General features: G+C 33.0%; 2 protein-coding genes across 2 annotated transcripts in view; one reads left to right on the top strand and one right to left on the bottom strand.

Moving 5' to 3' along the window:
• Positions 1-25,911, top strand: part of LOC133197997 (colorectal mutant cancer protein-like) — a 91,697-nt gene that overhangs the window by 50,796 nt on the left and 14,990 nt on the right. The window lies entirely within an intron of this gene.
• LOC133197950 (natterin-3-like) lies at positions 22,619-25,684 on the bottom strand. Its single transcript, XM_061334119.1, has 2 exons — positions 25,582-25,684; positions 22,619-23,254 (listed from the first exon to the last, which is right to left on the bottom strand). Exon 2 carries the CDS (start codon positions 23,251-23,253, stop codon positions 22,822-22,824), a length of 432 nt encoding a protein of 143 aa, XP_061190103.1. The 5' UTR covers position 23,254; positions 25,582-25,684; the 3' UTR covers positions 22,619-22,821.

Here is a 25,911-nt window from a genome sequence, read left to right as displayed (position 1 = left end):
AAGTATTGTCGAAGAAAAAGCAAAGAATGAAATCCATACAGTTTGGTTTTCATCGTCAACTTCAACAGAACATACCCTTCAGAAAATACGGAACGAAACGAGCAACTTCTCTGTTGATTACAATTATCCTGACATTTCCGGGGCTGTATCATTCAAATTCTATTTGTTCAGTTCCGGAAGCAGTAGTCTTACTTCGGATGGATTTGACAAATCTATCGCAGTACTTGGATTGATAATTGGATTACTGGGTTTCGTAGGAAATTCTGCCACCATCTTCAAAATTTTGTTGGATAAAAAGTTTCATACTCCAACATTTGTCACCATTGCTAGCCTTGCAGTTTCAGATCTTCTAAACATTATCAGTTTGTGCCTAAGTAAATTTTCTAATCTGCTTTTATATGTTAGGAACAGATATCTCTCGTCCAGAAGTGTTTTCGAGTTCATAACAGTGTTTTTCCTAACTGAAACGATTTCGGCTAGCTCAAGTGCACACATCGTGTTCCTTTCTTTGATCAGATATTTATTAACAATTCATCCATTACAGAGCAAAATACGACTCACTGCGTCAATTGTCATCGGATGTTCTATTATGATTTGGGTTTATTGTTCAATGTTTACAGCATTTATCTTAATAATGACATTAGGGCCTGGTAAAGTTTCGACTGATGAAGGAAAAATCCTGTCGATTGCAAGCTTTTTCTTAAGAGTTGCTATTTCCGGTTTACTTTCTATCTGCGCAATCATTACTATACATATTTTGAAGATAAAAGCCCTCAAACATTCATCTGTTACCAACAGCATCCATAGAAGAATGAATGTTATAATTTCCATTATATTAACAATTTTCACATGCTTTCAAATTTTTCACATTTCATGTTTTGTTGCTGCAATATCTATATCATTTTCTTTCGAACACAGCCTGTTTTCAGGAAACCATTCTGCATACGTATATGATATGGCCTTTCTCTTTGGGCTCCTGAACTTCTCTTGTAATCCTTATTTACTCTTTTTTGCCTCATTGATTGTTTCGTGCAAAAAACGCATCTAAACACAAAGGGTTAAACAGTTTTATTTTTTTTAAAGTTTTATAAATGTTATTGGTATATTTATATAATTTTCGTCGCGTCATTGTGACGTCACAATACTACGCGTTTCTCAGTGTATATTTCTACGCGTGACATTTCATGAAAAAGGCATAAATCAATTTCTTAGTGTTTCAGTTCTTTCTGATGATTATTATTAGCTACATTCAAAATTAATTTAATTTTAAACAATATTTTATTATGCATAATCATAATTGGATTGGACAGCAGGCACTGCTTATATAAGACTTCTCCATAAATTAATGATTGTGCCGTATCATTATAGGAAAAACAAACACATACAAGCGCTGAATTTAGATAATTTAAATACCTACTCATTGTCTAATTTTAATCTGCAAAAATTTACTTCAGATTTCAAAATACTTAAAAAACCTTCATGTAATAATTCGCTTACGATTACAAAGTCCCATCCTTAACATCTTTATGTAATGGAAAAAAGAAGGAAATGAAAGCGTATCGTAATTGGACTTTTTTAAATAGAAAATTTGTAACATTGCTTTTCAAATATAATGTATGAATGTATGTTTTGAAGAGCAACTTAAAAATCTCTGCTGAGATTGCTAAACATGTTCCATTCTGCATAGGAAAACGGAGACTTTAAAGTTATAATCAAGACGTGCTAATACAGTTTTATACCATTGTTGATTAGGAAGTTTTACGAAAAATATTTATGCATTTTATTTTCTTCACTTGTCTACGATTAATTTCGGAGGTGGGTTCAGTCCAAAGACACTCAATTCCTGCTTAACGTTGGGTGTCACCTTTCGACATTATACAATATTTTTCTATTTATTGAAGAAAAGTTTACGATAGAGATATTTTCATGTACTTTTCTATGCATGCTAAGGATGGTACATAACTTTTCAAAGCCTGGAGGAAATTAAAAGAGCTAATTTAGATATTATTTTTTACAGCTTTTTTCTAGACGAAATAAGTTTTTATATTATATATTTATATATTGTTTTTAAGATATTTCAATGATACATGTACCTCTGATTTTTCTGTATAGAATTACATGATCTGTATCAATAGCTACAATCCGCTTTTCATTTGATACCAAAACACAGTCAAAACATTATTTATAGCAAGAATGGACTCTCTGAACATAAAATATCACAAATTCGAAATATTACCTCCTTGTATTTGTTTTTTTTTTAAATTTTAAAGAAAAATGTGGAATGAACTTTCTGAACATCGTTTATACCTTGCTTATGAAACAAGTTTTAGTGCATGTATGCATGCTTACACATTTTTTGCTTTCTTGAGGAATGTTGTTCTTGATTTGTGTTTTTTTTTTAATAAAGATATCATGAATATGAAATAACTCTGTTCTACAGAAGTCAGATACGGGTCTTTCGATATTGTTTGAAAATAGTAGAAATTCAACAGAAAATATTATAGTTAGTAATAAGACTCAAATGTAACTCTCGCAGAAAATCCCATAAAACCCTGTGTTTTATAGTATGTTTTATTTGTCATATAAAACATGTTTGATAAATATACATGTATATATGTTACAGCACGCATTTAATTGTATAATTTCTGTATAATATATAATATTATAATCAATGATTCATGCTTTTCCCTTGTTTATTTTGAAAATTCTGCTTAATTTTTTTTTTTTTTTTACACTGGTGCAAGGTCATTTGCAGTACAATTTTGATTTAATATTAAGAAAAAAACTATGTCACTAATTTGATATGTTTGTCTTATAGTGTAACTTAATTGGGATTCTTGATTTATTCTATACATATTTGAATTTAAAAAAAAAACTCTTGTGTCATTCATTCCAAAAAAAAAAAAAAAGGATTGATACAATGTAACAATGAGAAAAACTAGAATTCTTATCTGTGTAGGAATTTGGATTTCGCTTATCAGATTTTGTTTAATTGAATGCAAGAAACAGATAATAGCAGCCTGTTGGTTATCTGAAATCTGTTGACAAATCCTGAAAATCTGTCATGATACGACTCCTTCCGCGGCAGTTACTATGGAGTCATCCAGGGTGTGAAATGCAATACAATAAATTTCAACAAACTGTTTGCTTGCCGCCATTCGCTTACATCAGAAACGCGTAGAACAGAATCTCGCGCCCGATTTTTAATTAACTTCCTGGTCGGAGCCGGTGGAATAGAAATTTCAGGGCATCGTGTGATCTCTAATCAATATTGTACAAATTTGTGTGAAGTGGGATAATATCTTAGTGGACTTGTTTCTGAAGATCACTTAGTGATGCTTACTACTAGGCACCTAGTCGCCCGCGTGGCGCGGTGGTTAGAGCGTCTGCTCTATAGTCGCGAAGTAAGGAGTTGATCCTTACGTCGCGAGTTAGAATCTCACTGTGGGACGTGGAGACCGATCCTTCGGATGAGACCGTATAAACCGAGGTCCCGTGTTGCAGTAGGTGCTGGCACGATAAAGATCCCTCACTGCTCAATGGCCGTAAGAGCCGAGTATAGGACAAAATATGCAGCTCTTCACCGGCAAGTGGTGGCGTCTCCATATGAGTAAAAAATTCTCGAGAGGGACGTTAAACAACAAACAAACAAAAACTAGGCACCTGATCCCACCTCTGGAATTTTCAGGGGTTTGTGTTTTATGCCCTCTTTACAGATTTGTATTTTTTATGGATTGTTTTTCAATCACTATTTGTTTTCTTTATCTTTTTTCATTAGTGCTGTTTGTGTTTTAACTCACAGGCATACGCAAGTTTAATTGTTAAAATATATATGTATCTTATATACTATAAACATAACATAGCGTCGAATCCCGCTTAGGGACACTTTCTAACTAATAGCGAAAATTTCTAGCTGAAGTAGGGCTTTTCTCAAACATTGGGGCCTGTCATTTATTGAAATAAAATCAAATCAGGTTGAATCTTGCAAAATGTTCCTTGCATTCACGCGTTTTCGAACATTGAGTGACAACTGTGTATATGACAACTGTTGTAGGATTTTTATGTTTCTTATGCATGCGCAGTTACGCAGATCCGATTTGTATACTAAGTCACAATTGTCTTTCCCTTATCCCAGACTTAAGAATCTTCATCTTGTGGATAAGCTGTCTAGGATTATACAGAAAATCTTTTATTCAACTGCTGATATGTGTAAAAATCCCTTTTTATATAACTTATGAATTTTAATAAATAAACGATTTTACTCAGAAGCGTGTGTTGTTTTCTGGAGGGAAAATATTAGGAGAAACTCCTTAGCACACGCATTTAAGGATAAATTCAAAGAAAACCCAGAAAACCTTCAGCAGATTTTGAGGACAACAGTCAAGAATTGAGTTTTCCGAGGCACCCCAAAACTGTCGTCTTTATATAAAAGTAATACAATTATTTATTCTTAATACATATCCCATAGTTAATTAGCTTTTTAGGAACAATTTAAACAAGCCATACGCTAAACACTGGCAGTGGTTCATTGAGTTATTTGCAAGAGAGAAGGAGATCTTTCAATCATTGTCTTTACGATTTTCTAGTTTGTGTCCAACTGGTACGACGTAACATCCACCTCTAACTATATCAAGAACAAGGGGCCACATATCTATCCAGGAGAACTGCTAGAGGCCAACAGTCATAAACAAAATAGGGAGCAATATCATATTCCACATTCCTAATAAAACTACCACATGGTCCGTGATCAGTGAAATTTGGAAAGAACTGTGGACAGGGGTGATTTGTTAGCTGCAGAACTGTGGCTCTCTGGTTGAGAAATTTCGGAGAGACAAATCAGAGAACTACAGCTACAGATCCAAGCATTGTAGTACCTTCGATTTACTCCTCTCACCTTTTTTAGCGATCGCCTTGGTATTATTTCTTGTATTATATGCGTTTGCCCTCCAAAAGCATGGAACATGTATCCGTTAATTAACCATATATTGTACTTGTAATCTTATCATATTATTTACCAATAAACGTTTCTAAACAGCCATATACGGCCTTGGAATGTCAATTTAAAAATAAAGCATTCCGAAATCCATGTCGGGGTCCTGGAATAATACGTATGTCAAAGAACATACAAATACCGAGAAAATCTAAATAATTTAATTTGGTTGTGGGGTTGAGAGATCACATAACACTTAAATGGTCTATAAAAGAATGCAAAATGTATATAAAAAGAAATTAGATATTAATTCGGGAATGTTTTTTTTAACATGCTTGCAGAAAAAGTCTTGCTTATGATATATCCTAGATTGCTATCAATAAAAAGCTGGAAATAAAAATTGTTGAAAATTGTTTAATTGTGTAAAAGGAATGCTACAGAGAAAGAAATCAATACCAAGCATGTTAATACGTTGAAGCCAGTTACAAGGATGTAATGTAATATTCAAGTGTCTTTCAACAATGGTACAACTGTACATTTATAACCATCTGTAAGTTTCCCGACAACAACATGCACTTACATGGAATAGCAAGTAAACACCCGGTAAATTGTACAAGAAATCAGTTTATTAGCTATTACATGTATATATAAAATGATACATGTAAGCTATTACATGTATGGAGTAAAATTCAATTTAAGATTTTTATAACATTCAATCCATCAAAAAAAAGACACACATTCAATACAAGACACTGTTGAAGGATATTTTCTATTTATCATATTCTAGCACTTTTTGGTATAAACTTGTAACAGTACATATTTATATTTCTGCACAAACTTGAAGTTATTAATTCATTATTTTTCTTGTTTATTTGGAAAATTCTTTATTTGGATTTCACTTGTACAAGTACATTTTACAGGAGAAAACTACGGTTTCATAGTTAGTTAATTGATAGGATAAATGTGTACATGTAGATTGTTTGTCTACTTGTTTAATTTATTTGACTTACCACATTCATGAATCACATTTGTTCCCTAAACGTGTTGTATTTATTAATATATTGTAATGCTATTTTCACCCGAAACGGTCAAAAATAGCTACTCTTATGATAGCTAGTTTTCTCATTAATGAAGCAATTTCAAATTTGCTTTCAGGATCGTGTGCTGTTGAACGCAAATATGAATATAAAGCAGACTTGTACTTTCCAGAAATCTGTTGACAGATCCCTCAAACCTGCCACGATATATCTCCGTCGATCTTAGAGGGAGACCATCCTTGGTTTTGGTGAACTAGTGACTGAAGATCACTTAGTGATGTTTGTGCTTTCACTGGATCAATTTTTTTGTAGCACAAGTACTCCAACATATGTAACAGTAAAATAGCTGGAATGAACAATGTGTTCAGATCTTCGATGCTATTTAAACTATATTGCTGTTCTAGAAATAATTCTTTGATATAACAGATGTTTTTTTTTTCTAAATTTCCCCTGCCTCAACTATTTTTCCCTTGTTTATCCAGATTTGCTTCTCTAATTCGCTTTCATCGATCTCTTTTTCTCTAAAATATTGAGACATGTGCCCTATACATATCTGATTTAGCTTGACCTTTGTGATCTCTACAGTAGTTAAAGCTTTCATGTATCTGCAGGTCCTGTAAAAATACATGGATAAAAATAATCTTCCTGAAACATGACCAAATTTAACGACTAATTTCAGCATGTACCTGGATACTTTGTCAGCTGTATACTTAATTTTGTTTCTACTTTTGTTAAAGAACTGGTTGTGTAATAAAAATGCAGTGCTCTGAGAAACATCGGTCACCAGTTTTTGTAACAGGTTGACTATATACTGTGTCATTTGTCTACTTATCAATTGTTCAAGTATTTGTAGGCTTTTTATGCAATGATGCAAACCTTCTTTATATAGAAAATACATAGGCCTAATTCTTCGACTGTTATTTTTCTGGATCCTTTCTCGGGGATCAGAATTTGTTCATCTGTGCGGATAAGCTGTCTAGAATTATGTACCACATGGATATAGGGGGTGATGGAGGGACTGTATTGCAGGGATGCAAGCCCACTCTCATACAACGCATGTAGTCTAATGAATAAAACAATTTGTATTTTCCCATAGATATTATTCAAAAACGTGTTGTTTTCTGGAATGAAAAATTAGGACAAACTCCTAGATACACACATTTTAGGATAAACTTAAAGCACACCCCAAAACACTCCAGCAGATTTTGAGGATACCAGTCACTAATTGTGTATTGCTGGAGTATCCAGAAAACTGCTGTTTTCATATGATAGGGAACACTGTATTTCATCCTCAGCACTAACAACTTCTTGCAGGAAAAATTTTAGCAAGCCATACGTTAAAAACTGACAGTGGTTAATTGAGAACTCAAGTTTTTGTTCCGCAAATTAGAAAGGGATTCTCCATTCATCGACTTCAAGATTTCCTAGTTTGTGTCCTTATGGTACGACGTGACATCCACTTCTAACTATTTCCGGTCCTCAACTATTTGAGATCCAGGCCAGGCTTGAGATCTGGCTATCCATGGATAAGCTGATGGAGGTCAAAAGTCATAGGCAAAACAATGAACATTGTCAATATCCATATCGTACATAAAACCATTACTACATGGTTCATGTTCAATAAAACCTGGACATAAGCCAGAGAGTGTGATTCGTCGGAGTGCAGAACTAAGTATGAAAAGTCTGTCATTCATACTAATACTAGTATCGTGTAACCTGTTGGACTTTCAGAGCAGTTTGAGAGAATCAATGTTTGTGTATTTTATGTTGTAATGTTGTGCCTGCTCCATCTCCCAGATAACTTTGTGGTCTTTAGACCACAGTATAACGTCTGTATCTGATTCCTCAAATCTGTATCCTTCTCTACGGCTTCCGCAGGACATAAAAAAGGACTGAATATCTGATCCTCGTAACGTCTCCACCATTTCGATGAGATCCATAGCATCTCTTCTCATTGCCACCTGTTGCTGAGTCCCCACAAAACGGCACTGTCCCTTAAACACTGACTCAGACGTACGCTGCGCATCGATGTCTCATTGAAAATGTAAAATAATGATAGATAGCATTAAAAAGAAATACATAAAAAAATGTTGAAATTATGGATAGTTTTGTCAGAAAAAATACTTTCTTGTTTCGAACTTTTTTTCTTCGAAAGTGGACCCCAAAATAACTTCACTTTATTAAACCATTAATCAATTATTGATAATTAGCTGAAAAAAATTCTGAATATATAAAAACATTTTGGATACGCACGCAAATAAGAAAATGGAAAAAAAAAAACTTGTTTATGTCTTTCATGTGTCACACGACAATTACGATAATAGTTTTAGAACAATTATTTCTCCATACATTCTACTTCGGAAAATATTTTTTTTATTCTTTAACAAGAGAAATAGAAGAAGCTATGTTAAGGCTCGTGTCATAAGCTTAATATGCATTAAAATATACATTTTATTTTGAGAAAGTTTTTAATTTCAATATGTAATCTATGTATGAATTTTCAGTCAACTTGTAATGAGAGTTTAAACATATATTATATAATAAAGCATTTTTGTGATGTCACATGACTTTTGATGACTTGACGGACACTTATTAATTCCTAAATGTTTCACAAAAATCGCATCGGCACAAGTGCAAAACAAAATTAATGTGAAAAGTTTGTTACATAAGTCAATTTATTGTGATCTTTGGTACATATAAAATGCTGGGGGCAAGTCGGAATTTGACTTCTTTAGAAAATATTTCACAGAAATTCAACTTACCCACATACAAGGGGGTATTTTCCACTTTTTATCACAATTTATATACATTAGGATAAATTACATACAATCACCCAGCAAAATTCAGTTAGAGGTCATACATCTCTTAGTAGAATCACTCAGCATAACTTCAATATATCCTCATTCATCTCTTGTGCCGGTCAATTAATCCTAAGAAAGTCAGAAATTTCGTCTTTTTGAATCGTGACAATTTCATTAATTTTTTAAAATACAATAATTATGAAAATAAGTCGTCCTTAGCTTGTCTCTGAAACTTAAAGCTGAATTAGTAAATGGAGAAGAGTTATCTTTGTCCGCATATTTGTCTTCTTTAGAATATGTTCTTCCAACCCCTATATATACCTCAGCCTTGTTGACGGTTCATTAGGTTGGATATAATACTCAAAATTATGTATTATATTTGAAATCGCGTTTATTCTCCAATATAGGGTATCGTTGAATCCACGAAATCAGCCGGTGCAGCTTTCTTTAAAAAAGGAAAATAAACAACGGTCAGTTAACATTACTTGTACCTCAGTGTCTTTGGGTTTTATTTTAATTGAACCCCATTTACATATTTGTCTAAAGAACTCAAATTGATACGACTAACACAGTATTGGTAGGAAGGAAGACACGATGGCGTCATAATTTTTCAGTGCCATTACCAAAAACAAATCACTATATGTTATTTGAGTTTATTTCTTACAAGTATATTCCCCCAGCTTAATTTATAAACGCGTGAATTATTTACAAAATACAAAAACTTTAAAGGAAATTAACAGATCCAGTACAATCTCTTGATTAGGCTATATAGCTTGAAATATCTAAAAAAAAAAAAAAAAAAAAAAAAAAAAAAGGCTTTATGAAGCTATTCAAAATACCTTAATAAAGGTACTTTAATAGAGTTGTTTTTATAAGAAATAGAGAAAAAGTGGCAAGAATGTGACTATGTATATTTGTACTCTGGACATTCCAAATAAAAGATAGTTTAAACGATAGAAAAGTTGAAGTCATCATATTTATCATAAAGTGTTCTTGTAAGGTTACCATTAACATCTTTTTCTAGTACAATATCCACATATGAGACAGATGTGACCTTTATTTCAAGTTCATAGGGATATATTGAATCAGCGTAGGAATGAAAATGAATATTGTTATTTGATAAAACGTCGTCCATATATCTTAATTCTGAATTGAAAGCCACAACAAGAAACCTTCTTTCACACAGAAGTTTCTGAATAAATTCTGCATTCAATGTATTTTACTTTACATTTACCTGTGCTGGCATCTCTTCCATTGTCATTGTATAATATTTGGGTGCAACAGAAATACTTCTTATGCTTCTGTCACGTCAGGACTAAAGTTACTAAAGATATACGATATCAATTGTACAGGACAATGCAATTCAAAGGGGAACAAACGCAAATGCACATTCACTGAAGTAAAAATTTACACATATTATTTATATGTACTACACGCTGCAGCGACCAGCTAAAAAAAAGTGTAACGAAATGGGCCCACTTCAAGCGATTGCTGGAACGAGTAAAAAGAATACAGAGTTTAATGAAATAGGTTGACGGATTCGAAGGATTTGCCATGAAATTGTCTTGCAAATTAGTTCAGGTATAAAAATACCCCGATAATAGTGCACCAGGATCAGTAGTTATCTTATAACTTTTTATCTTGGCCGTATTTATGCAAAGCACAAAAAAAAAACTAGCAATTGTAACAATTAAAACAAGGGTTTGACACATGCCAAAGGATCTAACCTCAGTACGGCATTTTGTTGTGGAAACAATTCTTTGAAGTGAACATTTTTCATTATAAAGTAGTATTTCCTCTGCTAAACCTTGTCTGATTTTTATTAACCAGGACTGTCCTCTTAAACCTAAAAAATATCGCTCCCGGTGCACACACTGTGTTAAAAATCAAATATGGCTGTTGTAATTGGGTCTTTATAACCTATGCGACTGATAAAGGGTCCCTGTATTAAAAAGTCCCATAGTAGTTGAACTTCGGTATCTCGAACACGGATTTCCGAATACCATGGATATGTCGAAGTGATTTGGAAATCCCAAGCACTTTTTCTTTAAGTATTTTATCATGCACACTCATACTTTTCTTTTCCTATTTTATATCACGGACGATCAGATTTTTTTCTGAAAAAATAATATCTAAGCTTAAGGTTCTTGTTTATAATTAAAATGACACACTAAATAAAAAAAATATTTAGACATTACAAAATATTTATTGATATTATATTTAATACAAAAATGTAAAGTGAACATGCACATATATCAATATTATAACTTGAAATGTAGAATAAAATCACTGAACAATTCACCAAGACTTCTTAGCTCGTTACAACTTTCTGAACTGTGACGCAACATACACTTAAATTTCACATCATAGAAATATCACGTTACCTTTTCCCCGCAAGCACTTTATAGCGAGGTACAAGTTTCTTTAAAGTTTAGAGTAAATAATTGACGTAATATTTTAATAAGATTATAACATTTCTTATTTTATGAGGTTTTAGGAAGTATAAATAAGAAGGGAATTGGCATTAAATTGAAGATTTAATTTACTTTTGAAAGTGCGTGAAAATGCGTGATTGCGAGGAAACGGTATATGCGTGATTTTGCGTTAGAAATAGGAAATGGTATATGCGTTAAAATGCGTGATTGCGGGGAAGAGGGTTAATTGAGACTCCAGATTTGCATTATTTTCATTTTGTATTCGTTTTTGTACTATTTGCTACAAACTTTCGAAAACATTAAGTTAAAATATTTCTTCCTTTCAAGCAATTTATTATCGCACGACTGCTTTAAAATTGTTAGAAATTTGATCAGCAAAAGAAAATATAAATATCATTTTACAATTGAATGTCTGTGTAGCGCTTTTACCAATGTCATTTTCACTTTTTCAGAACAAACGAGTTTTTTGAAAAAAAAAGTACTACAATAATAATCTTGTGTACTTAGCAACATTATGTATTTTTGGGAAATGAATCGGACGTGAAGTAATACAAGCACCCTACTTGAAGCACCCTACTTGAGAGTACACTACCAGAAAATATATCACGCGAGAGCACCAGTTTCCTTGGCTTCCTGTGTTTATTATTTCGTTAATAACTCATCATTTATTTTTTAGAATAATGTAACCTTTCCAACCAGTTTCAGTTATATGCACTACTGTCCAAAATACAGTTTTTCATGCAAATACGATTGCCAAGTTTTTTTTTTTCATTTTCATGCATTATACAATGCATCTTTGTCGAAAAATGTATTGATACTTCCAGGAAGTCCGGTAAATACATAATTATGTAATCCATAACAATTTTATCATTGTATATTCATTTTATGTAGTATAAACATGTATATTCTTTTTATCATTCCCAGCTCTCTCTGATTGGCTCAAATAAGAAAACCTTAAAGCATTAAACAAGAACAGTGAAGACATTATAATTATAGTTAATATCGACTTGATGTTTTTAAAAACAGATACTCCAATTCATACTAATCTTGATGTCATAATCAGTTGACGTAACAATGCCTTGAATTTGTTTAGTCTTTTGTTTCGGTACAATCCATGAATACTCAATAAGAATACAGAAAACACATTGATCAGCATACTTTATTCTGATCTCTATGTTTTAAAAAGGAGAGACAAGTTGCAGTTAATGTTCTAAAATTGTAGTCAATCTTTCTTTACAAAATAGCAAATGTAGCTCTTTCATCCACAGATATACCGACTTCACAAAAGGTACTAGTACTTAGTCGGTAGAGCGCTCGCTTAGTGATCGGAAGGTCGTGAGTTTGCATCTCGGCCGCGACTGACATAAGTCGATAACTGATCCTTCGCCTAGCGCTCGGCACTTTGAAGTGACGGTTCCGGGTTCTCCGCATGAGACCTTAAAAAACCGAGAACCCGCGTCACGGTAGGCGTTGGCACAATAAAGATCCCTCATTGCTCAATGGCCCTGAGTGCCTAGCAAAGGTCTAAATTTGAGGCCCTTCACCGGTATATGGCGACGTCTCTATATGAGTGAAAAATTCTCGAAACAACATACAATCAATCAATCAATCAATCACAAAGAAGTATATCTATTGTGATGTAATTCGAGTGTGCAATATACATTTCTTTAACACTTTAAAACAATTGGAAGAGAAGTTATTGTTTGGAATCCGAAGGCGATACACCCATAAGTAACATGGCGAGATGGAGTGAACTCGTCCAAAGGACGGTAAAGCCCTTGCTCCTAACTAGCAAAACTTTTAATGATCGATAAAACGTATTTAAGATGTTTAATGATTTTTTTTCTCTGATGTTAATTAATTTTACTGCTAATTGTTGTCAAGATATTCTTTATATCAATACATCAAAAATGTATATCTTTACCAGAAATAAATAATTCCCAATGCTTACTTAAATATTTAGTCAGAGAATATACACTACGTAATTGTCGGGGTTAATTTTATCAGTGTTTATCCCTGATACCTACTTTATTGTTACAATTTCTGCAAGTGAATGAATTGTAAAATAATTGCTGATTTAGATATTCGCAAATGGAAAGATGGATATAGTTTTCATTCATTTTTTATACCAATTTTTTATCTTATCTTTCACCCTAGCTGTCATAAAATCGTAATATAATTGAAACCAAAGCCCCACCTATATCGTCTGATAAAACATGCAGCAATCTATCATAAATTACATCTTTACGTATCGAAAATATAAAACAAAATTTCAATTTTCCTATGTAAACGAATCACATAATTATTTGTAATCAAAAATAACTATTAAATCTTTTTTAGTTTCAAAAATATCCGCTTTTTATTTTTTTTTTTTTTTCAGTTCTCTAAAGTCAATGAATTTCATCAAAAATTATTTAGCAAAATAAAAAAAAAAGAAAAAAAAAAAAGATCGTGTAATGTGTAGAATCGTGTGCTTGAAGGATCGTTTGTGTAACAGGTTAATCGTTCGTTTATCGTGCGGAATCATTCGAGTAACGTGATTGTTCGTGTAGGTTGTCAACAAAAAATCTGCAGCCACTGTTAATGTGGTGTTGTACCCCTTCCAGAATTATTACTGAATGTGTTTTTGTACCCCTTCCAGAGTGTACATTGAATATGGTACCGTCTTCTTCCAGAATTAATACCCAATGTGGTACTGTGTCCCTTTCATTTTGCGCCTTCCAGAATGTTTCAATATTAAATATTGTATTGTATCCCTTCCAGACTTGATACCGAATGTGGCACTGTACCTCTTCCAGAATTATTACTGGATGTGGCATTGTACCGCTTCAGAGAGATTATTTAATGCTGTACCCTACTTCTTCCAGAATTTTTACCGAATGTGGTACTGTACCGCTGCCAAAATCAAGATTTCTTGTAGTATTGTAGGCCTTCCAGAATAAATACTAAGTATGGTATTGTACTAATTTTAGAATAATACTGAATGTAATATTGTACGCCTTCCGGAGTGAATATTTAATGTGGTACTGTATCTCTTCCAGAATGAATATTAAATGTGTTATTGTATCCCTTCTAGAATTAATACCGTAATAATGTGGTACTGTTCCCCATACTTAATACTGAATATGGTTTTGTACCCCTTCCAGAATGAATATTGAATGTGGCACCGTACTTCTTCCAGAATTAATACCCAGTGTGGTACTGTACCCCTTCCAGAATCAATACTTAATGTGGTACTGTAGGCCATACAGAACGAATACTGAAGGTGATATTGTACCTCTTCCACAATTAATACTTCATTTAGTACTACTGTTATACACATTCCAGAATCAAAAGTGAATGTGGTATAAAAAACCCATTCTATTATCAATAGTGAATGTGGCATTGTACCCCTTACAGAATTATTACTGAATATGGTATTTTACCAATTCCAGATTTTATCCTTTATGTGGTATTTTAGCGACAAAAATGTCAAATTTATATCTATATAAAACAGCATATGAAAGTTTATGTTAAATAATTAAAATTATCCTGAAGTTTTGAAGAAAGGAAAGCTGAACGTAGGAATTAAAAGTCGGTTTTAAGGTAGAGTAAGCAAAAGCGTGTAGCACGGGACCAAAGGAATTAGCTGAATACACACATGTACTTCGTATATGTTTCACTGAAACACGAGAAGTCATCAATATATTGATGATTTAGACCTCATTGGTGTAAATTTGTACAAGTTCATGTTTGATGGAAATAACCTCAAGGGGTTGAAGAAGAAAAACATTCAACTATAGTTTTTTCTGCATGACAAGAAAGGGAAACCTCAAACATTTTTGTAACCGTCCTTCTAATAAGAAACGTTTCAAAGTAAGCGTGGGTTTATTATGCATATAAAGGTCTTGTTATCTTTTTTGACATTCACAAACATTGATCGGAAGCCAGTATTTAGAAATCGACTCTATGTAGGCAAATAAGAAACAGGTATGTGGAATTAAAATTTCTTTGAATATGTGTAAGTTATGATATAGCAGAAAAAAGTTTTTTAGAGTGTGTGTGTGTGTGTTTTTTTTTTTTAAATCAATCTATACAATTTTCTTAATAATTTGTATTGTAATATCATTATTGATTTTTGTTCCCAAATATTTTTTTTTCAACAGAAAACAGAGAAGACAATTAATAAAAAAAGAATTATGAGAAGCTCATCAATTACCCCCGAATGGAATGTATCAAGTATTGCCGAAGAAAAGGCAAAGAATGAAATCCATACAGTTTGGTATTCATCGTCAACTTCAACAGAACAAACTCTTCAAAAATCCGGATCGAAACGAGCAACTTTTCTGCTGATTACAATTATCCTGACATTTCTGGGTCTGTATCATTCAAATTCTATTTGTTCAGTTCCAGAAGCAGTAGTCTTACTTCGGATGGATTTGATAAATCTATCGTAGTACTTGGATTGATAATTAGATTACTGGGTTTCGTAGGAAATTCTGCCACCATCTTCAAAATTTTGTGGGATAAAAAGTTTCATACTCCAACATTCGTCACCATTGCTTGCCTTGCAGTTCCAGATCTTCTAAACATTATCAGTCTGTGCCTAAGTAACTTTTCTTACCTGCTTTTATATGTTAATAACAGATATCTCTCGTCCGAAAGTGTTTTCGAGTTAATAACAGTGTTTTTCCTAACTGAAACTATTTCGTCTAGCTCAAGTGCACACATCGTGTTCCTCTCCTTGATCAGATATTTATTAACAGTTCATCCATTACAGAGCAAAATAGGACTCACTGCGTCAATTGTCATCGGATGTTCTATTATGATTTTATTGTTCACTATTTTCAGCATTTATATTAATAATGCTATTAAGACCTGGTAAAATTTCGAGTGATGAAGGGGAAATCCTGTTGCTTTGCAAACTTTTTCATAAGATTTGCTATTTCCGGTTTGCTTTCTATCTGCGCAATCATTACTATACATATTATAAAGATAAAAGCCCTCAAACATTCTGTTACCAACAGCATTCATAGAAGAATGAATGTTATAATTTCCATTATATTATCAATTTTCACATGCTTTCAATTTTTTTTTTACATATCATGTTTTGTTGTTGCATTATCTATATCATTTTCTTTCGATCATAGCTTGTTTTCAGGAAACCGTTCTGCCTACGTATATATGGCCTTTCTCTTTGGGCTCCTGAACTTCTCTTGTAATCCTTATTTACTTTTTTTTTGCCTCAGTGATCGTTTCGTGCAAAAAAACGTATTCAAACACAAAGCGCTTAAACAATTTTATTTAAGGAAAGTTTTCTAGTTTTGTGAGTGTAATTGATATGTAAATTACACACCTAACTAATCAGTTTTGGATTAGACAAGATTTTTTTTAAAATGAAGAGATCAATTTTTCTTACAAAATCACTAGAGTGTGTTTTCAATTTGATTTATGGCTATTCATTTTTTTTTTTTGGGGGGGGGGGGATTAGGATTTTGTTTTTATATGAAAGTATGTATATCTTAAAAGTCACAGATGACAGAGTTCGTAGACATTTTGTTGAAGATATAGAATTGGCCAATTTGTTCTTTAAAGCAATCTTGCCTAATCCAAAACTGATTAGTTAGGTGAGAAAACGTACATTTACTTTATAAAAGAAGAGGTTCGTTTATGGAATTCTTTATTGATTTGATACAGTGCAGGGAACTAATTTTGTTACATAAACCAGCATCAGCATAAGCATTAGTAGCATCAGGATCGAACTAGCATCAGGATCAGCATTTAAAAAAATAGCATTACCAGGATCAGCATCAGCAAGCAAAGGATAAAACCAGCATTGACCTACATAAAATCAGCATTATCCTACTAGCATCAGAAAATCATTGAGTTTTAATTCAGTAAAAAATTACAAAAGAAAGAAAGAATATTGGTTAAAGTATTCACATTATTGATACATAGTGAGATATTATGATTAAATGATAGTAAAAGGCACTTTTATTGCTTTAAACGGCAATGCTGAAATTCATTATCTACTTCCGGTAGCATGATGCTACTTCCGGTAGCATGATGCTACTTCCGGTAGCATTGACCTAATTATAAAGCAGCATCAGGATAAGGATAACTAGCATTAAATCAGCAAGCAAAGGAAGCATTCAAATCAGCAAGCAAAGGAAGCATTCAAATCAGCATCGATGATGTAACAAATTTAGTTCACTGCACTGTAATTTCTCCATAGGTATTTGTAGTTGGTTTAAGATATTTCACTGACACATGTACAGTGTACCTCTGATTTTTTCTGTAAAGAATTACATGATTTGTATCAATATCTGCATTCCGCTTTTCATTTCATACCAAAACATAGTCAAAACCTTATCACTATAGCAAGAATGAACTCTCTCAACATAAAATATCACTAATTTTAAATATTCCCTCCTTGAACTTTTTTTTTGAGATTTAAAGAAAAATGTCAGATAAACTTTCTGAACACCATTTAGATCTTGTTTGTGAATCAATGTTCAGTACACGTAAACATGCTTATACATTTATTGCTTTCTTGAGAAATGCTTTTTTCTTGATTAGAATGTTCTTATCAAGATATACTGAATATGAAATATCTCTTTTCTACACAAGTCAGATAGGAGTCTTCAGATATTGTTTGAATATAGTAGAAATACTACAGAATATATTAGAGTTATTGATTTACTCAGTTATGAAACTCTCGCTGAAAAACCTATTAAGCCCTGTGTTTTATATTTTATTTGTCATAATTGGCATGTTTGAGAGAATTTATATTTATATGTAACAGCACGCATTTAATTGTTTATATCTCTGTATAATATATGATATTATAATAAATATAATATTATAACCAAACGAAGTTTTGGAACATATTGTTTTTACTTTCTTTTTTCAAAATGTCTTCTCCGGTACTTTTTTGTCCCGAGTGTTCTCGGAAACTATTCATCCGATTGAGATGGAACCTTTTTTTAATTAACAGGCATATTGTCTAGATGTGCAGAACGAAAGTCATTTTGCGCGCACGTGTGCGCGCGTGCGAGGAGTGAAATGACTGATACAATTGAACCAACTTTAACCTTCCTACTTTTGATGACATGCTTTGAGCCTCATTATATAAACATATATTAGTGGTGTAGACAAGACGAGGTGGTTGAATTAGCAAGAAAGCACGCGCTTGCACGTGTACATCGCAGGGTTCTCCATTGGCCTTTTAACGTGGCGGCCCCGCCACAGTTAAATTCCTTAGCGCCACAGTTAAAAAATCAGCGCCATAGTTCCGCCACAGTTAAAATATTCGCGCCACAGTAAGATCGTTGTCGTCAGTAAGACAAATATAAATTTGTAAACCAAATGAACCTCCAAATTACGTACCGTTTTCAGTTTCGAATGCTAAACCGTTAATTTCATCTAATTAGGGCCCATTATTTAGCTTGTGCAATCAATTATCTTCTGGACCTCGCTGGACACTTGAATGAAAAGAGACAAGCCATTTTTTCACACTTCACGATAAGTGCAAATGAAATTTCTAATATTAATTAATTCATGCTTTTATAGGTCTACAGATAACCACGTCTTTAAAATTGCATTGACACTGCGAGTCAAACATCGTACGAGTTTCGTAATCATGTATTTTTGTAATGTTGAAAAATTAGCGATAGATCCAACAAAATATTATTTTATGACTCTAAACAGCTTAAGTATTTTTTTTTTAATTCACAAGTTTTAAGAAATTTCAGTTTTCAGACCAATGATTGCAAATATATATACCTAGCGTGATTGTGTTACTTACCAGAATTTCCTCTGCCCTTTGATAAACGCTGTTTAATTTACCTTTTGTAAACATTTTTTTTTTTTAAATTCAAAAATATTGTTTAATGCTTGAAACTTGTTGTTACTGGTACCTTTATTTTTCAGATTCTATAACCGAATATTTGTTTATTTATAAGTACGTATTGGGGGGTGTGGTGGGGTGGGGGTGGGGTGGGGGGTCTTTTTCACAGTATGAATATACTTTGGAAACTTCCTAATTTTTGTTTTTTAATACGTTTAATCGATATCGATGAATAGTTTTATTATTAAACTTATTGATTAATTTTCCAAATAATAAATGTCATTTGTGTATTTAACTATTGATTCGTTGTGGTTGTGTGTTTTTCAATTTATTTCGTGGTTCTTTCGCGAATTCGGTCGCGAAATGACCTTGAATATTAGCACTTCGTGTAAGTCTTGCGCCACAGTTAAATTTGAAATGATGGAGAACTCTGCATCGCTCCGATTGGCTGACACAAAAATCTCAATAACCTTCTTGTTTTTTTGACGAAAAACTTCGAAATTTAAAAGATAGTCGTACAAAAGAGGTTCTACATTAATTATGATATATATGAGATATCTTGAAAACACGCGCATGCACATGCACCTGTGCTGCAGTTTGATTGGATCAAATTTTAAATGGCTGTAACTTTCTAAGTTTTTAACAAATTTACAATATTGATAGGTATAATGGGTTACTACATTTTGCTACTATCAAAATTGAAAGAAAGAACATGCATGCACGTGTGTTGGATTCTGATTGGCTAAATACTAATATGGCTGTATCTCTCATAATTTTCAATGAAAATATTTGAGATTTCACACATAGTTTTTTTTATTGTGGGTCTCTTTACAGGGAAGATTTGTGAAATATCTAGAAAACATGGGGATGTACGTGCGTTGAAATCTGATTGGCTAATACTCAAAGGAATTTACCGGCGTTGTTTTTTGATAAAATACTTATGAAAATAAAACGTAGATGATTTATTTATCAAAAGAATCGCATAATTAATTAATGAAGCTTGTAGGGAATGAGGTCCATGGGGGAGTGAGGGAGCGTTTTGGGAACATCTGTATCAGTTCCTGTTTCAATTAGCACTAGTTTCGATTATTATTGAAGTCATTTGATAATAAAATAGCTTTACAAGATTAAAATCAGTTTAAAAAGGCATCTATTTGTGCACGTCTATATTCCGTTGATTTCTTCATAGTACACCTTAAAAGTGCTGCATCATGGACGTAGCTATTGATAAGATTCTCCAATGAGCCGTCTTTATCACAAAGAACTGACGAAGAAGCAAGATCAGCCTTGAACTTTTCAATATCAAGCAGTATTGCTTTCTCTAGGAAGCTTTGCAACCCGCAAATAAGCATGAAAAATAGAATGATCACCTGCAGCATTGCCTTTGTTGTCGCATAACACAGGTTCTTGTATCATGCGCGGATCTAGAGGTGGGGGGGGGTCGGGGGGTCCGGACCCCCCCCCCCCCCTGGAATTTGCACAGTTATTAAAAGTATATACTGAAGCAAATAAAGAATGACTTTATACCCCACCCCACCCCCCTCAGAAAAGTGGACCCCAAAATCGCCACTACGAAATAGGAGTTTTACACGTTGTGAAATGGAATTCCCCTCCCCCATTTTTTTTTTTTTTTTTTTGCTTGGCAACAGATTTTCTGGGTTTTAATACGTTTAAGAAGGGAATTTAGGTTTTTGTTTTGTTTTTTTTTTTTGTTTTGTTTTTTTTTTTTTGTTTTTTGCTTGTCAGGAAATTTTTGAGTTGGAATTTTTTTGACTGGGATGGACCCCCCTCTCCCCCCCCCTCCCCCCCGGAAAAAAAAATTCGTGGATTCGCGCCTGTTGTATGGTAGGTAGACCTCTTAAAACTGAGCTGGTATTTTTGTAATAAGGACTTCTAGTGTGTGGCATTGTGTGTCCGATTATGTGCTGAGACAAACCACGATGCTCCTCGAGTGTAGATGTTAGCCTGTTTCCTTCACCGTATTATTACAAGTATCTACTAAGATCAAGAACGGCTTTATTACATACTCATTTTTAAAGTAGGCCATGGACAAAACGATATGATATGCGATGTAGAATAGTATGCACAATTATACGTTTTAAACATAAGTTAATATTTTTCGTAAGTGTTCGTTACTGGTAGCAGGAGTGTTTATCTTTTACATTTAATTTGATTTAAGTTATAAGTTTTTGTTTGAGGGCATAGTAGTTTTTCGTGCTGAATAAATACAAACTTGAATCTTTTATCATATTTATGATCTGTTCAAAAAATGTATATTAGTTTCTGACTAAAATAAGTGAAATAAAATCTCCCACAGAATATTTACAAATTATTACTTTTAGGCTCAAATTATTTACTTTCTACATAGTATACAGATAGAGAAAAATCTAAGCTATACTAAACATAAAGAAATCAATTCCAGCTGTCAAGACATAATTGTGTGAATTTTTTTTCACATTCCTTTAAGTCCGGCGTTGCGCAATGGTTAGAGCGTTTGCTCAAGAGTCGCGGAATAAGGAGTTGATCCTTGCGTTGCGGGTTCGAATTCTACTGCGGAGGAGACCAGTCCTTCAGATGACAACGTAAATACCGAGGTCCCATGTCGCAGTAGATGCTGGCACGAAAAAGATCCCTCACTGATCAATGGCCCTAAGTGCCGAGTAAAAGTCTACATTTGCAGCCCTCCATCGTCAAGTGGTGGTGTCTCAATATAATTGAAAAATTCTCGAAAGGGACGTTTAACAAACAAACAAACAAACAAACAAACACATTCCTTTAGAAAAAAGGCTCATCATCTTTCATATATATATATATATATATATATATATATATATATATATATATATATATATATATATATATATATATATATATATATATATATATATAATTTTCAGATTGTATTGATTGGGGTGGGGTTGTGGGTTGTAATAAATTAATTTATTTTTTTTACATTCTAACTTTTGGTGTACTCGATATCCATTAACTGTTTTTATTATATATCTTTTTTAATTTGCGAAATAATTGATACCATTTGTGTGTCAAACTAGTGATTCAGAGTGTTTTTCAATTTATTTAGTGGTTTCTCCGCGAAAGGACCGCGAATATTAGCACATCAGTGAAGTTTGCACCACAGGAAAATTTGAAATGATGAGGAATCCTGCTATATTTTCTGGTCAATGAAAAATGTTCTTTGTGACAGTTGTATAATATAGCAAGTATAATTATTTACAAATAGATACATGTAAAATAGCTTTTCTTGTGTGTGTGCGCGCACACACACACACACACACACACACACACACACACACACACATACATCGCTTTAAAACTCATTTATATAATTTTGGTCGGGATAGAAAGCAAGAATGGTGTATTTTGTATTGTATTTTGGAAAATGATGGTCAAATACATCTACATTCGAAGCAAAATAATATTCATGGCTGTACCGCCAAACAGTCTGGATTTGGCAGGAAATTACGAGGATTTATTTTTCTTCTTTTTGGCAGATGAAAAAATAAAGAAGAATGGACCTTTTTTTGGGGGGGGGGGGATAAAGCGTAAATAAGACACAGAAGTTTCTAAAATATGCAAACTGAATATAATTTTTATTGTTTTTACTTCGCTAGAGTAGAAAATCCAAAGGCTGAATTAAGAATACAGAGACATTGATATATGTGCTAGCATTTTTTCAAGTTACAAAATTCACATTATAAATAACAGATAAAAATGCTGTATTTTCAGTAAAGCACTGTCGATTTTATAAATTGCTCCAAATGTCGTACAGTTTTCATTTTATCTCAGACAGGACCTCATAATCTTTATAACTGAATTCTTTCCCTCCGTAACTAATGTATGCACAGCGGTGTTCAACATGGATTTTCCCTGGCACTAAGCTCCCTTTGTGGAACGCCCTACCAACATAGATTCCACCGTCCGTTTCGTAGGCATTGTGTGGCACGTTGCCGTTAGAAGCCTTTTGCCAATCTAAAAACCCAAAATTTTTTAAAGGCAAAACCAGGACCTCGTATTGATTAATGATTTGTTCTTTCGTGCCATATGGAATATGGGCTCCATTAAGATGGAATCCGCATTTTCCAGGCGTCATGGTGCCCTCTATTCTAGCCTTGGCAATAAAAAGTGGTTTTCCATCCCCCTCATACCCAGCTCTTATTGCTCCCTCTGGTATGTTTGACCCCATGGTTGATACCCAGACTGCCATTCTGAAAATTTGACAAACACATAATATTACATGCACATTGTTTTCTCAAGAACAAGAAGGATGCAATTAGTCAGATTTTTACTATAAGAATCCCATGAAGTGTAGATTCATTTTTTTTTAAATTATAGGCAAGTAGCTTTAAAAGGGTATCCTTATGGAAGTACATCTTTAATATATATAGCTAATAAAATAATGCGGGTATTCCCTTGCAGAATAGGTTCATGAATCTCGGAACCATTACCCCTGTTGGTAGACTACTTATGTCCACTGATTGTATGGTAAGGCCATAATTAAATAGCAAAATTTACGAATTTCTGCAAAACAGGAAGACCACACTGTTTAAATGTAACATTTAGCTTCTTTATACCGTAAATTAAACTTGTTTAAACCATGTCTGCATAGTAATCTACATAAGCATCTGCAGAAAAAAAAAATTGGAGGTAAAATTTGCGGCCCATGTGTGTGTGTGTGTGAGTGGGTGTGTGTGTGTGTGTGTGATATTTTACTTATATAATGATTTAAAGGCCATCATTACAATTAGCGGTATAAAGTAAGTAATTTAGCAAAAAAATAATCTTAGTTATATATATATATATATATATATATATATATATATATATATATATATATATATATATAGTATTTAATTTTGCTGAGAATATTTACAATTAGTATTTTTTTGTTTGTTTTTAATTTATGCACTATTTTTTCCAAGAAGAATCTATCAAAAGATAATCATGGTTGAAAATGAAAAGATCTCCCAGATATTAAATTTATTTTATGCTGAAACAATAAAGACTTGTTTTTATGTCTTAACCCAGCTTATTATCAACAGTTTCGGAAGGTGATAGTTGTTTTTAAAGCATATGTTTAACATGTAAATTCAGGAAGTTGTGTTGCAGTGAAACGATAACTAAAACCCAATATACGAGGGTCGTTCAAAAAGTAATGCGACATACAGTTTATCATAATAAATGTAGAGGTATTTAGTTTTATTTTTTAACAGTTGGAAAGTTCTATGAAGGAACCCCTAATCACAGAAAACCCCATGCTTTTTCCTATTGTTCTCGCAAAGGAATTCACTTTTAAAGTAAGCATGGTCACTACACTGAGCTGATACTGTTTAAAAATGATCTCTGCCAAGAAGATGAAAATGAGGGCGTATGTGAAAATTGTGCTTTATTACATAAAAAAGATGAAAAACCAATATTAAAGATATGATTATAATGTGTAGAAAGACTTGTCTTTCACGCCGTATAGTTTTCAGATGGATTCGGAAATTCAAAAGTAAAAAAGTACAAGTAAAATATTGCAGTCAAACTGATCAATCGAAATCTGTAGGGGCACCAAAAAATATCAATGCTGTAAGCAACATGATATCCGAAAATGCCATATTTACTTTGATAGATATTGCTAAGACTCTAAACATATCATCCTCACAATTTATAGAGTTCTGACAAATGAAATAAATCTAACAATAATTCTATCAGAGGGGTGCCGTATTTCCTTACAAATGCTCAAGAGAAAACACACTTTAACTGGCCCAATGGTCTATTTAAAAATGAACATTTTTAGAAAAAAGATGATTTGATAAACTTGAGTGATAGATGTCGTAACATGGGTGATTTTTTTTATAGCCGAAAAGGAAGATCAAGAAAAAAATGTTAAATCAAAGAGGAAGCTGTCGTCTTATCATTGCAAAGAGAAGCAAGGGCCCCAAATATGTTTTATAAATTTTCTTTTTATTCAAGAGGTTCAGTAAAACATGTACATACAGCCAAAGGAAGAAATATCAATGGTAACTTTTATGTTAAAGTTTCACTCTGGAAAGTTAAGCAGATTTCCTACAAAGCAAGTCCAAATACCGGTCCTCAGGGTATTTTTCTGTACCTGACAACGCTGCTGCAAATAAGCATAGAGAAATAAATAATATTTTGAAGAAAAGTAAGTTTACAAAGCCTAGCCACCCCCCATATTAGCTAGATCTTAGCCATTATGAGATCTTTTTTTAACAAAAATGAAAACATTTTTATGAAAACAATCAAAAGAAGACTTTACAATTTCGAGTATATCATAGGAAATGCTATTCATCAGTGTTTTTTGCGCATCCCAAAAGATGAGTATGCTGAGGTTCTCTGGTCATGGGTACAAAGACTTTAGACATGTGTAAATGTTAACAGGGAATGCTTTTAGGGACTGAAAGTATTTTTCCTATTTTTAGATGACATTTTGCATTATTTATTTAACGACCCTCGTATTACTGTTAAACGATACTGCAGAATCTTACATTCATTGTTCATATACATATATCTATATATGTTAACTTACCTTGAAATGTTGTTGTTTTAGGATGTCAACATCAACTCTGCTATCCCCGGCAAATGCGCAGTTTATACTTCGATTGTGCGCTCTTGATTTTATATATGCTGTAGGCGATTGCGCAGCTATTTTAAGGCTGCCCGAAGAAAGAACTCAAGCTCGATTTTGATACAATGTGAAGGCTAACTTAAATACAGACAATTTGCACAAAGAGATTGCTCAAAGTCATATAATATCACATGACTTGGTTGGTTGGTCACTTGAGGGTCAATTTTAATTTTTCCAAGTGTTGCACAAAAATCGTTCAGGCGCAAATGCTTAACACAATTTTAATTAAAT

This window comes from Saccostrea echinata, unplaced genomic scaffold (assembly GCF_033153115.1).
Source record: "Saccostrea echinata isolate AGI-Se365-2 ecotype Australia unplaced genomic scaffold, CSIRO_AGI_Sech_v1 ptg000032l, whole genome shotgun sequence".
NCBI classification, from domain to species: Eukaryota; Metazoa; Mollusca; class Bivalvia; order Ostreida; family Ostreidae; genus Saccostrea; species Saccostrea echinata.
This window is presented reverse-complemented; position numbering and strand designations above follow the sequence as displayed.